The sequence below is a fragment of the Mobula hypostoma genome, chromosome 9 (assembly GCF_963921235.1).
Source record: "Mobula hypostoma chromosome 9, sMobHyp1.1, whole genome shotgun sequence".
Classification (NCBI taxonomy): Eukaryota; Metazoa; Chordata; class Chondrichthyes; order Myliobatiformes; family Myliobatidae; genus Mobula; species Mobula hypostoma.
The window spans coordinates 58,173,970-58,187,976 of record NC_086105.1 but is presented as its reverse complement, the minus strand read 5'-3'; the positions used below and the strand labels follow the sequence as shown (position 1 = coordinate 58,187,976).

The following is a 14,007-nucleotide window of genomic DNA, read 5'->3' as shown; positions in this document are numbered from 1 at the left end:
TTGACATAAATTAAAAGACTCAAAGTAGACTTATTATTGAATTTTGAATGTAATATGCGGCCCTGATCAAATCACACAAACATCAAAAAAAAGTGAAAAACACAGAATATAAAACACAAAGTCATTGATCCAAGCATATTCTACTCAATTCAATTCAATCCAGTGCCATATCTCTTAATATCTATGACTATCTGTGGCTTTCAAGTCTGGCAATCCAGGCCTGTACCACAAAACCAGGTATGATTTGTGGAGGGCTATCTCAAGGGCAAGGAGATAATTTTGAAGGAGGTTGGAGGCGATAACAGATGCTCGGCAACTCTAGCAGGGTCTGCAAGACATTACTTCCTACAAAGCAAAATCCAATAGTCTGAATGGCAGCAGTGCTTCACTACCAGATGAACTCAATGTCTTCTGTGCACGCATTGAAAGGGAGAACATAACTACAGCTGTGAAGATCCCTGCTGCACCTGATGACCCTGTGATCTCTGTCTCAGAGGCCGATGTCGGGCTGTCGTTAAAGAGTGTGAACCCTTGCAAGACAGAAGGTCCCGATGGTGTACCTGGTACGGCTCTGAAAACCTGTGCCGACTAACTGGCAGGAGTATTCAAGGACATTTTCAACTTCTCACTGCTACAGACAGAAGCTACCACAATTATATCAATGCCTAAGAAGAATAATGTGGTCTGCCTTGATAGCTATCGCCCAGAAGCACTCACATCGACAGTAATGAAATTCTTTGAGAGGTTGGTTATGACTAGACTGAACTCCTGCCTCAGCAGGGAGCTGGACCCATTGCAACTTGCCTGTCACCGCAATAGACGCAATCTCAATGCTCTCCAAAAGGCTTTAGACCATCAAAACAGCACAGACACATACAGCAGGATGCTGTTCTTCGACGATAGCTCAGCATTTAATACAGGTCGACCTGCACTAATCCGGCACCATTTGGACCTGAGGAGTGCCGGGTTAGTGAAAATACTGATTTACAGAAGGATCACATTAAGCATAATCAGTGTTAATTATCGAAGAAACCGGATTACAGGTAGTCGGAATAGTGAATGTCGACTGTACCATCATTCGCACAATCCTGGTTGTTACAGAACTTGAACCTCTGTACCTACCTCTGGAATTGGATCCATTACTTCTGAACCGGTACAGAACAGTCTTTCCAGATTGGTGATAACATATCCTCCTCGTTGAATTTTAACACTGGTGCACATCAGTGGGGTGTGCTCAGCCCACTACTCTACTCTCTGTATACACATGACTGTGTGGCTAGGCCAAGCTCAAATGCCAGCAACAAATTCACTGACGATACAACCATTGTTGGTAGAATCTCAGGTGGTGATGAGAGGGTGTACAAGAGTGAGATATGCCAACAGGTGGAATGGTGCCGCAGCAACAACCTGAAATTCAATGTCAGTAACATGAAAGAGCTGATTGTGGACTGCAGGAAAGGTACGATGAAGGAACGCATACCAATCCTCATAGAGGGATCAGAAGTGAAGAGAGTGATCAGCTTCAAGTTCCTGAGTGTCAAGATCTCTGAGCATTTAACCTGGTCCCAACATATCGATATCATCATATAGACAGTGGCTATACTTTATTCGGAGTTTGAAGAGCTTTCGCAAGTCAACAAGTACGCTCAAAAACTTCGATATTTGTCCGGTGGAGATCATTCTGACAGGCTGCATCACTGCCTGGTATGGAGGGGCTGCTGCACAGAACCAAAAGAAGCTGCAGAAGGTTGTAAATCTAGACAGCTCTATCTTGAGCACGAGCCTACAAAGTACCGATGTCATCTTTAGGGAGCGGTGTCTCAGAAAGGCAGCATTCTTTATTAAGGACATCCGGCACCCAGGGCATGCCCTTTTCTCACTGCAACCATTAGGAGATACAGAAGCCTGAAGGCACACATTCAGCGATTCAGGAACAGTTTCTTCCCCTCTGCCATCTGATTCCTAAATGGACCTTGAAGATTTGGATACGACATCACTTTTTTTAATGTACAGTATTTCTGTTTTTGCACATTTAAAAAAAAGCTATTCAATATACGTAATTGATTTACTTGTTTATTTATTATTATGTTTTATTTTATTTATTATTATTGTTTTTCTCTATCTGGTAGACTATGAGTTGCATTGTACTGCTGCTGCTAAGTTAACAAATTTCACGTCACATGCCGGTGATAATAAACCTGATTCTGATTCACAAATCCACAAACCACATTAACTAAACCTTGCCCAAAACCCAGGACTCCAGCAGCATCAAGCAAGACAGAGAAAACATCCATTAATGTGCAGGCACCTTCTACTCTTGTCCTCATTGATTTCAATCTTCTTCAATGCTTCAATCAGTGAGATCTGCAAGAAATGACATCAGTCATGGGCTCATCCCTCCTCACCAAGCTTCTTGGCCTCCAGGCCATACACTTCACTTAAAACCTCACTGAACACACTCGGGCCAGCAAAGCACCAGATTGCTTGATCAGCTTGAAAACACACCACCAAAATATAGATCACATGTTCCAATAGTAGCAAAACCATTTTGAATGAAAAAGATGAAGTAAATGAAGTGAGGCTGGATCTTCAATAATGATCACCAATCAGATTCATCGGATGTTAATGGCTTCCTCATCAGAGTTTAATCTATCTTGGGTCTTTAAGTACTGATGTACTCCTCCAACAGCATAGATTGGGTTAGCTAAATATATGGCATATTTACTTACCATATTTGTATATCGATCTTGTGCGGGGAGTGTTACACCATACTCTTCCAGTCCTCTTTTAGCTGCAGCTGAGATGTCTGGCCCTCAAGTATTCTCACTGTGTCAGAGGGCAGTTCCTAATATGTTCTGGACCATAACACAATGAGTCACAAAAACAGAATTAGGCCATTCAGTACATTGAGCGTGCTCTGCCATTCTATCATGGCTGATACCGGATCGCACTCAATCCCATACATCTGCCTTCTTGCCATATCCTTTGATGCCCTGACCGATCAGCAAACTATCAACTTCTGCCTTAAATATGCCTACTGACTTGGCCTCCACTGCTGTCTGTGGCAGAGCATTCCACAGATTCAGTACTTACTGGCAAAAAAAAATATCCTCCTTACCTCTGTTCTAAAACGTCGCTCCTCAAATTTGAGTCTGTGATCTCTAGTTCAGGATGCACCCACGATAGGAAACAACCTCTCCACATCCACCCTATCTAGTCACTTCAACATTCAGTAGGTTTCAACGAGATCCCCTTGCATTCTTTTCAATTCCAATGAGTACAGGCCCAAAGCTGCCGGACACTCATTACATGTTAACTCCTTCATTCACAGAATAATTCTTGTGGAGTTTCTCTGGACATTCTCCAATGGAAACACAGCCTTTCTGAGATGGGGCCCAAAACCATCGATAATACTCCAAGTGCGGCCTCACTACTGCTTTATAAAGCCTCAGCATTATCTTCTTGCTTTTATATTCTATTCCCCTTGAAATAAATCTCAACATTGCATTTTTTAGATTATGAAGACACACAGTCCTCTTTTATTGTCATTTAGTCATGCATGCATTAAGAAATGATACAATATCTCCTCCGGTGTGATATCACAAAACACAGGACAGACCAAGACTGGAAAAGAAACTAACAAAACCACATAATTATAATATGTAGTTACAACAGTGCAACAATACCATAACTTGATGAAGAAGTCCATGAGCGCAGTAAAAGTTCAAAGTCTCTCAAATGTCCCACATCTTGCGCAGACGGGAGAAGGAAGGAAAACTCTCCCTGCCATACCCAACCATGGCCATTTTCTTTCTTGATCTCAGATTCAGCCTGTAAATTAACCTTCTGGGAGTCTTGCATGAGGACTCCTAAGTCCCTCTGCACCTCTGATGATGGAAACTTACCCCCATTTATAATGTTGGATTTTACAAGCTTCCTAATCGTCCAACTTCCCACTCACTTTTGCTACATTATATAACCTTTGCTTGGCTTTTTTGCAGTCCTTAACTTCTCTTGTCAGCTATGGTTGCCTACCCCTGCCATTCGAGAGCAGCTTCTTCTGTGGGACTTATCTATCCTGTGCCTTGTGAACAATATCCAGAAATCAAAAATCTGAGGAAAGAAAGGAGACGGAAGAAAGCAAATCCTTCATAATATAAGTCCTTCGATAAAATAGTTGAAAGCTTGTGTCAAAACGCAAAAGAAGAATGGTTAAACCAGGAATGTGAGCGATTAGAAAGAATCCCTATCACTGATCCAAAAGGGTTACAACAACAAATCAAGAATATCACTTGTAAAAAGCACCTCTGTTCCTCAGGTGGATGTTTGAAAGCAAAGGACTGTACAATTATCAGGGAAAAAGATAAGATTATGAACGGATGGACTGAGTATATTCAGGAATTGTTTGAAGATGATCGAGGCGAAAAACCAGAAATTAAGAAGAACATTGAAGGTCCAAGTATTCTAAAATCTGAAATTTGTAATGCAATAAATAAGATGAAGAAAGGAAAGGCAGCAGGTCCTGATAAATTAGCAATAGAACAAATTATCGCCCTTGAAGATTATGGAATTGAAAAACTTACTGACTTAATCAATGACATTTATGAAACTGGAATAATACTGTACCAGAAAAGATTTTTAAAAAATCAGTGTTTATCACTCTTCCTAAGAAACCTAGAGCAATAGAATGTGAATTACATATGACCATAAGTTTAATAGTCATATTACCAAGATAGATCCAAGAGTTTTGATGACAAGAGGTAAAAGTAAGATACAAGCTGAAATCGGTAAAGAACAATGTGGTTTTGTGAAAGACAAAGGGACAAGAAAAGCAATATTGATTTTAAGGATACCCTGAGAACGAGCTATTCCAGTGCAAAAAGATTTCTTTGTTTATTTTACCGACTAGACAAAAGCATTTAATAAAGTGAAACAAAATAAGTTATTTAAAATATTGCAGGGCTCTCTAGATCTAGTTTCGAAAGACCTCCACGAATCAGAAATCTGTACTGGGAACAATCTGCAGCTCTAAGAATAGGTGGAGAAGTGAGTCAGTTTGCAGAAATCAAGAGAGGCTTTAGACAAGGGTGTGTTTTCTCCCCTGATTTGTTTAATATGCACAGTGAAACAATATTACAAAAATAATAGACGTCTTGAGCATCAAAGTTAGCGGTGAAAACATCAATAATTTTAGATATGTGGATGACACTGTGTTAATTGCAAGTACAGAGGAAGAACTACAAAACTTAATTGATATAGTTGTTGAAGAAAGTGAAAAAATGGGTCTATCTATCCATTGCAAAAAGACAGAATGTATGGTGAGATCCAAAATCAAGGAGAATCCTATCTGCAGGATGAGAATAAAGAGGAAGACATAAAACAAGTACAGAAGTTTTGCTACTTAGGAAGCTGGGTGACATCAGATGGCAGGTACGACATGAACATCAAAAGAACAACAGGGATGGCAAAAGACACCTTTAGGAGAATGAAGAGTATACTAAAGAACACTAAACTAGGCATGACAACCCGTCTCAGGGCACTGAAATTTTATAATTATCCAGTTATGTTATATGGCTCAGAATGTTGGACAATATCTAGTAACCTGAGGAAATGAACTGAAGCAGCAGAGATGTGGTTTTTGAGGGGGATGCAAAGAATATCATGGACGAAACGAATATCTTATGAGGATGTCATGAACAGAGCAAGCACAAAAAGAGAAATAATGTATGAGATCATGAAGAGGCAACGTAACTTCATTGGACTTGTGACTGGGAAAGAGGAGTTGGAATGCACGGTAATTCTGGGAAGGATTGAAGGGAAGAAAGCAAGAGGGAGGCAAAGACAGATGATGATGGAGACAGCAGCTGGCGAACTGGAAGTGAATACCAATGAATTGATCCACTTGACCCGAAACAGCGGTGCGTGGGCCATGGCAGTCAAAGCTCAAACTGGCCATGGCACCTGATGAGGATGATTATAGACAACAGAATGGACCGGAGTTCTCTGTCATGAACATAAAGTGTCCTGATGGCTGTGTTGATTGCCTGGTGCCTGGGTTTGGGACATTTATCTGACCTGCAGAGGAATTTCGAGTGGGAGGGGAAAGATCCAGTTGTCGTTGACCATGTGGGTACAAATGACATAGGTAGAATGAGGAAGGAGGTTCTGCTGAGGGAATTTGAGCAGTTAGGGACTAAATTAAAAAGCAAAACCAAAAACTTAGTAATTTCTGGGTTACTACATGAGCCACGTGCAAATTGGCATACGGTCAAGAAGATTAGGCAGTTAAATGTGTGGGTCAAGGGTTGGTGTGGGAGAAGTGGATCTGAATTCATGGGAAATTGGCACCAGTATTGTGGAAGAAGGGAACTGTACCAATGGGACGGGCTCCACCTGAACCATGATGGCACCTGGATCCCAGTGAATTGCATAACTAGGGTTTAGTGCTTTAATCTAAATAGTGGGGGTAGGAGGTTCAACAGATTGGAGAAGTACAAATAAAGTAAAAAACAAAGAGTGTGGATAAAGAGAAAGCAAAAGATAGAAAGAGAGATGTAAGAGTGGAGTGAAGAAAAGTGAAGTGTGTAAGAGTAAAATATTACAAGATTTTAAAAGCACGGTGAGTGTTAGGACACAATTTGAATGCCCGTAGTATTCAAAACAAGGTCATTAAGCTTGTCGCACAAGTCAGTACAAAGGGGTACCTGACAATACTAAATGATCCATTATTTCCAACTCAACTTTCTCTCATTTCACCAATTCGTAATACAATCCGAAGACAGTCAGTTCCAGTTTCTTTTGATAATCTCCTGTGTGGAAATATGTTGAAGGTCTTCCTAAAGTTTATTTAGTCATAGCCACTGTTTCACCCTTAGAAGTGTTGCAAGCTACAGCGTCAAAACACCAGCAAAGAGCTTGTCAGCAGTAGCTGAGTTTCATAAATCCTTGTTCAATCAACACAAATCCACTTTCATCACCACAATTTACTGTTACAGATTATTTCACAACAGAATCTATTTTTTCCCAATTTGTGAAGCCACTCAAGATTGACTAAGATTCAATGGCTTCACCCTGTGATATTACACTGTGCTGAGACACTTGTATTCCATTTATTTATTTTATTATTGAGATACCGCATGAACATATGTACTGATATCTGATCTGCAGGTACTGGGAAGCATTTAGATGCAATGGAATTTTGATAATGAAATCTTGATATCATCAGTCCTGCTGACTGACTGAATGTTTAACTCTCTGGATAAAAAGGCTGACATCCATTGGCCTGCTGACTGCTCTCTGCTCCTGTTGCGAAAGCTTTCTAGACAGAAAGGGATTCCCCTATTTGTTTATTAACTGCAATTAAAGTCGGTCTCCATGGAGCTAGATTGTGTCACTGATGTGTCTGTCTCCTGTATTAAAGAGGGTTTCGTTCCATACCTGTTTGCAACAGCAGTTCCTCTAGCACCAGCAGAAATTATTATCACATGAAGGAGGGAAGGTGAACTCTGTGAACAGTAGAGTGGAACAGGAAAGAGATCCATCAGAATATGGGAGCAGATGTGTCGAATATTCCAGGAATGGGGAGAAATGTATTCTGGGCAGCTCACTATATATTTGCAGATGTGGACTGGCTGACACTGGATGACCGGATCTACTATGCACTCGTGACTATTCAACAAATTTACCTTCCCATCCTTGCTATTGTTGCTGTTCCTGGTGAGTCTCTCAGTTCATTGACTAATTCCAAGATGTGCTTAAATGCCTCACTCTTCCTGAGGGGTATTCTCCCTTCGTACTTGGTGTTACAGGTGTTAATTAAGAAAAGCTTTGTGGTTCTTGTAAATTACTTACTCAACACTTCTGGTTTGTGTGTGGGTGTTTCAGTGAAGTCGCCATTTCCAGTTATCGCAAACGTAAATTTCTATTGTGTTTTAGTTACTGTCTTTTCAATATTTGGAAGTTTGTGGACTACGGTCAGGGTATCAGCTCTTAATTCCTGTTCACTAACTCCACTCTATACTGGAAAATGCCTGTCACTGAAGGAGACTGCTTTGTCACTCATTTTTCTTCTAGAAATTTAGTGATGGGGGTGACGAATGGACAAGGGATCTGCTCTCAGGATGAGGCTTTTCATTCCAGGACGAAGGAGATGTCCTCCTTTTTTAAAGTAAGGGTCTTCCCTTCCTCCACCATCAACTCTTCTCTTAAACGCATCTCCCCCATTTCATGCACATCTGCTCTCACTCCATCCTCCCGCAACCCCACTAGGAATAGGGTTCCCCTTGTCCTCACCCACCACCCCACCAGCCTCCAAGTCCAACATATTATTCTCCGTAACTTCCGCCACCTCCAACAGGATCCCACCACTAAGCACATCTTTCCCTCACCCCCCCCCCACTTTCCGCAGGGATCGATCCCGACGCGACTCCCTTGTCCATTCGTCCCCCGCATCCCTCCTTACTGATCTTGCTCCTGGCACTTATCCTTGTAAGCGGAACAGGTGCTACACATGCCCTTACACTTCCTCCCTCACCATCATTCAGGGTCCCAGACAGTCCTTCCAGGTGAGGCGACACTTCACCTGTGAGTCGACTGGGGTGATATACTGCGTCCGGTGCTCCCGATATGGCCTTCTATACATTGGCGAGTCCCGACGCAGACTGGGAGACCGCTTTGCTGAACACCTATGCTCTGTCCGCCAGAGAAAGCAGGATCTCCCAATGACCACACATTTTAATTCCACATCCCATTCCCATAATGACATGTCTATCCACGGCCTCCTCTACTGTAAAGATGAAGCCACACTCAGGTTGGAGGAACAACACCTTATATTCCATCTGGGTAGCCTCCAACCTGATGGCATGAACATTGACTTCTCTAACTTCTGCTAATGCCCCACCTCCCCCTCGCACCCCATCTGTTTTATTTTTATAAACACATTCTATCTCTCACTCTCCTTTTTCTCTCTCTGTCCCTCTGACTATACCCCTTGCCCATCCTCTGGGTTCCCCCCCCCCACTTTGTCTTTCTCCCTGGGCCTCCTGTCCCATGATCCTCTCATATCCCCTTTACCAGTCACCTGTCCAGCTCTTGGCTCCATCCCTCCCCCTCCTGTCTTCTCCTATCATTTTGGATCGCCTCTCCCCCTCCCACTTTCAAATCTCTCACTAACTCATCCTTCAGTTAGTCCTGACGAAGGGCCTCGGCCTGAAACGTCAACTGTACCTCTTCCTAGAGATGCTGCTGACCTGCTGCTTTCACCAGCAACTTTGATGTGTGTTGCTTGAATTTCCAGTGTTACGTACCCCGTAACTGGGTTGCCAAACCAGCAGAAATGGATCACTCAGTTGGAGTCTGGAGTACTAGAACTAAGAAAGTTTTATTAAAGAAACAAGCAACACAGTAATTGAAAGGATAATAAATGCAACAGTTCAGCGATGATAAACACACATGTGCACAGAATTAAGATAACAGCATCAATCAAGCTCTATCGTTGTCTAGGGGTAAATGACCAAATTTCAAAGTGACTCAAAGTTCAGTCCAGCTTCGTAGTTCAGTTCGCAGTAATCGTTGCCATGGCGATGGACAACGTGGGGGAAGAGAAAGATAGAACAGGAACAACTGATCATTCAGACACGGCTTCACTCACAGACCGGCGATGTTGCTCACAAGCAACTTTTGGGCGGGTCCTTGGTGATGTCACCTGAGGTCACCGACTGTGACCCCTCCTCCAGATGCGGTCGATCCTCTGCAGTGAACCCGGCACCCAGGCAAGGGCGGACACACACCGGGTTCCCGCTGATCGTACCTTTCCACCCCGGGCGTTGTCTGGTATTTCTCACCGACTCGTGAGAGGCGTACCGCTTCCAGAGTCTCGTTACCTCGGGTGGCGTGTGTGTGCCTTAGCGAACCTGTCCCTTTATATCCCCCTGCTGGGGCATCGCCTGTCCACCACTTCAAACAGTTCAGGGTTCAAAGGCGAAGCCGCTCCCGACAGCTCTCTCTCCCACGTCCCTTCATTACACATCTCCAGACGCTGCTCCATTGTTCCTCTTCTCTCCTTCCCCTGAGGGCAGGTGGCAGACCAACTGCTGATGCCACTGATGCTAGCCCAGGCCAGCAAACATCTTAATTTTATGTGTATCCTCGTCACACCAGCATCTGCAGAATTCCTGTTGTTAACATCCTGGTAAGCCTCTTCTGCACCTCCTACCCTACCGCACATGATTCCTATTGTGGGGTGACCAGAAGTGAATGCAATACTCCAAATGATCCCTTATCAGAGTTTTATGAAATAAAACAGAAGATGTTGGAAAGAATTGGATCTGCAGATTTGTCTGCAACAGTGTGGAAAAGAAGAACTCTCTTTGTTATAGGTTCATGAACTGGCATCAGAACAGGTAAATCATAATCACTAACGTCTGGATGAATATGGGAGAGGAGGATTGAAGAATGAGCAATCTGTTAAAGTGTACAAAGTGGAGTCAAAGATGTCCATCAAAATTATTGATTGTTAAGCCCATGACAGGTCAAATGGTGACCTGGTCAAATTGATGATGAGTTTGATAGGACTAGCATCAGTGTCTGAGGAGGGAGATCATAGTGCAAAGAGGTATTAAAATCAGGGGGACCGGGATACTACGTCAAGATGTCTACTGAACAGTCAAAGTAAATTTGTTATCAACATGTGTGGGTGTCACCAGCTACAAACTTGAGATTCATTTTCTTGCAGTAATTTACAGGAAAATAAGGAAACACTATGAACTCTATAATTCAACAAGAACACAACAATGATGTGCAAAAGAAGAAAATTGCAGAAAAAAAGAGAAAAAACCATAAATGATACTGAGACTATGAGTAGTAGAGTCCATCAAAGTGAGTCTGTAGATAGTATGGGTGCTGCCTTCTTGTGGCAACACTCCTTGTCAGTGTGCTCAATGGTGTGGATGACTTTGCCTGTGATGGACTGGGCAGTATTCACCACTTTCTGTAGATAGAACAGCAGTGATCATTGCACTTGCCTCACATTCACATCACTTACACGGTAAAGAGGAGGAACACAATCAGTGGAGGTGGGGTCCAAGTCCAAGGGTCACCATGCAATGACGTGGAACATGGCAGACTCGCCCACACCAGGTGATTATCAAGAGATGAGAATTGACCTTTTTCACCCACATTGCCTAATTCATTCTGTAGCCGCTGGGAACTGGAAGTGGGGCTGTCATCCCCAGATCTAGCACAGGGGCAGTAGACTGGAGCAGAAACTAGATTGATTTCCTCATGTTAATCCAGAGACACTGGAGGAAAGGCCAGGGTGCCTGGCCTGTTATCCAGTCAAATTGAGAGTAATTGGGAAACAATCAGGAGCAGGAATTTGAATTGATTGCCCACCCCAATCAGGGCCAGTTCAAAATAACTAATTGAGGGATCCTGTATGATTCTGTCATCGCAACCAAAGGTCACTAGGCAATAACCAGTAGCAGGGACCTGGTAATTTCCCTCACATTTATAGTGGGGTTGAAACCCCTTATGGTCACTGGGTCATTAGCTAATGATCAGAGTGTAGATTGGATATTGCATTGGTGTATCCCAAAGTTACTGACAATGTATAATGGCATAGGCATGATCCGACAACACCACACTCTGGATTACTGCACAGCAAAGAGCAGAAAGGTTTTGGGCTGATTTAACCCCTCACATCATACGCGGGCCGCCTCCCCACACTCCCCCAGTGACCCAGGATCTCTGAGTAAATGTCAAAAGATGAAGCAGACACTTTTTCTCCTCTGCTTTTGTTAAATAATCAGGAACACAAAACTGGACTAATTCCTCATATTTGCCCAAGGTCTTTGGGTGATGCTCAAGAGCTGGAACAAGTCCTCCTACTTTGACATCAGTGGAAGGTACTTGCCGATGATTGTCAGTGACAACTTATGCTGACTGCCTCGTTGCTATTTATAACCACAGTTACACGATTATAATGCCCTGGTTCACATCTTTACTGTTATGCTATAGGTGTTTCATTTTGCCGCTCTGTGAGAGCAGTCTGTTCTGCGTTCACCCTGTTGGGTGATTGTTGAAGATAAAGGATGATGTGGAATGTGTGCCATCCAATTAGGGGGAGGTTTTCTTGGTGAAGGACAATATGGTTTGTCTTCGGTTTTTTGTTCAGCGGGTGATGGAGAGAAGACGCTGGGGTGAACCGATAATTCCTTTAATTGTATGCAGTGTACTGCCCGTTATTTAATGGCACCAATTTGTAACAGGGTGGCAACTTACACAACATCCACACATACTGGGATATGAGGCGGGACTGGAGAGTGTTTTCCCCGAAACTCACGCAGTCAATGAACATAGAACATAGAATAGTACAGCACAGTACAGGCCCTTCGGCCCACATTGTTGTGCTGACTCTCAAAACCTGCCTCCCATATAACCCCCCCCCCGCCGACCTTGAGTTTCTCCATATACATGTCTAGTAGTCTCTGAAATTTCACTGGTTTATCTGCCTCCATCACTGACTCAGGCAGTGCATTCCATGCACCAACCACTCTCTGAGTAAAAAATCTTCCTCTAATATCCCCCTTAAACTCCCCACCCATTACCTTAAAGCCATGTTCCCTTGTATTGAGCAGTGGTGCCCTGGGGAAGAGGCGCTGACTATCCACACTATCTATTCCTCTTAACCAGGTGTTTTCACTACTAAACGTTCTCTGTGAATCTGTTATCATATTCTTTGGCCTCATGTGTAATCTTCCTGTTTGTTTCCCTCCGCATAGTGAACATTGTGACGATTGCGATTCTATCCCGGGGGAAGTGCGGACTCTCCAAAGTTGTCACTCACTACCTGGTTGCCATGGCAGCGGCAGATCTTCTGGTCGTTTTTCTCGACCTGATTTTGAGGCAGATTCCAGTTGTTTATTGGAAATACTTCAGGTTCCTGTTTTCGCTCCGCATGTGTAACATCCAGGCGGCCATGATTTACGCAGCCACCGACTGTTCGGTTTGGTTTACCGTCGCTTTCACATTTGATCGATGTGTGGCCATTTGTTACCAGAGGCTGAAGAATAAATACTGCACTGAGAGAATGGCGGCAGTGGTTCTGGGTACAGTGACCGCTGTGAGCTGTTCAAAGAATATTTTCTGGTATTTTATTCTCACAGGTATGTACTTTTTTGCTGATAACCCCAGATTTTGCGGGACAAGAAATAGTTTTCAAGGTTCTTCAGTCTGGAGAATAATTGCCATCCTCCATTACCTGCTCACCCCTGTGGTCCCATTTGTTCTGGTTCTGCTGCTCAATGCAGTGACCATCAGACACATTTTGGTGGCCAGCAGAGCCCGCAAGAGACTCCGAGTTCTGGGTATTGGTGAAACTCCCAGTGACCCAGAATTGGAGAGCCGCAGAAAATCCGTCATCCTATTGCTGGCGATTTCAGGGAACTTCATTTCCTTATGGGCATTGCTTGCTGTAAATTTTATATGGGTCAAACTGTATCAGCTGGTGCGGGGGACAACATTTCCACCTTATTCAATGCAGGAGGTGGCCTACATGCTGCAGCTCCTTAGCTGCTGCACGAATACGGCTCTTTACGCTGTGACCCAGACGCTTTTTAGGGAGCAGCTGAAAGATATTGTGAAATATCCTCTCACTCTCATTATAAAACACACCCAGTTCCAACCAGATCCAAGCAATCCATTGCCTTGTTCTGCCTAACATGCCTGGTTTTCCCGCACCTCCCTCTCCTTTAACACGCTCTCTGTTCCATTGATACTTGGCAAGGTCTGTGTCACACGCTGTTCCTACAGTTCATGACCCTCATCGACCCGATTCAGAGTGGATAATGTGCTGGGCTGATTATCATCCTGTTTGTGAATCATTTGTTTCTATTTAAACACCATCTTTTCACAGCCAACTGATCGATAATTGTACTCCTCCGGGTAACACAATTAAAGCTTCAAATTATTGTAGATTAATAAAGGACTTTAAAATGGAAGAACCACAAA

General features: G+C 43.3%; 1 protein-coding gene across 1 annotated transcript; it reads left to right on the top strand.

The window, feature by feature from the left end:
- Positions 1-7,547: 7,547 nt before the first annotated feature.
- On the top strand, positions 7,548-13,717 carry LOC134352245 (probable G-protein coupled receptor 139). The gene is made up of 2 exons (XM_063059536.1): positions 7,548-7,716; positions 12,780-13,717. The coding sequence occupies exons 1-2, from the start codon at positions 7,548-7,550 to the stop codon at positions 13,715-13,717; spliced, it is 1,107 nt and encodes a 368-aa protein (XP_062915606.1).
- Positions 13,718-14,007: the final 290 nt, after the last annotated feature.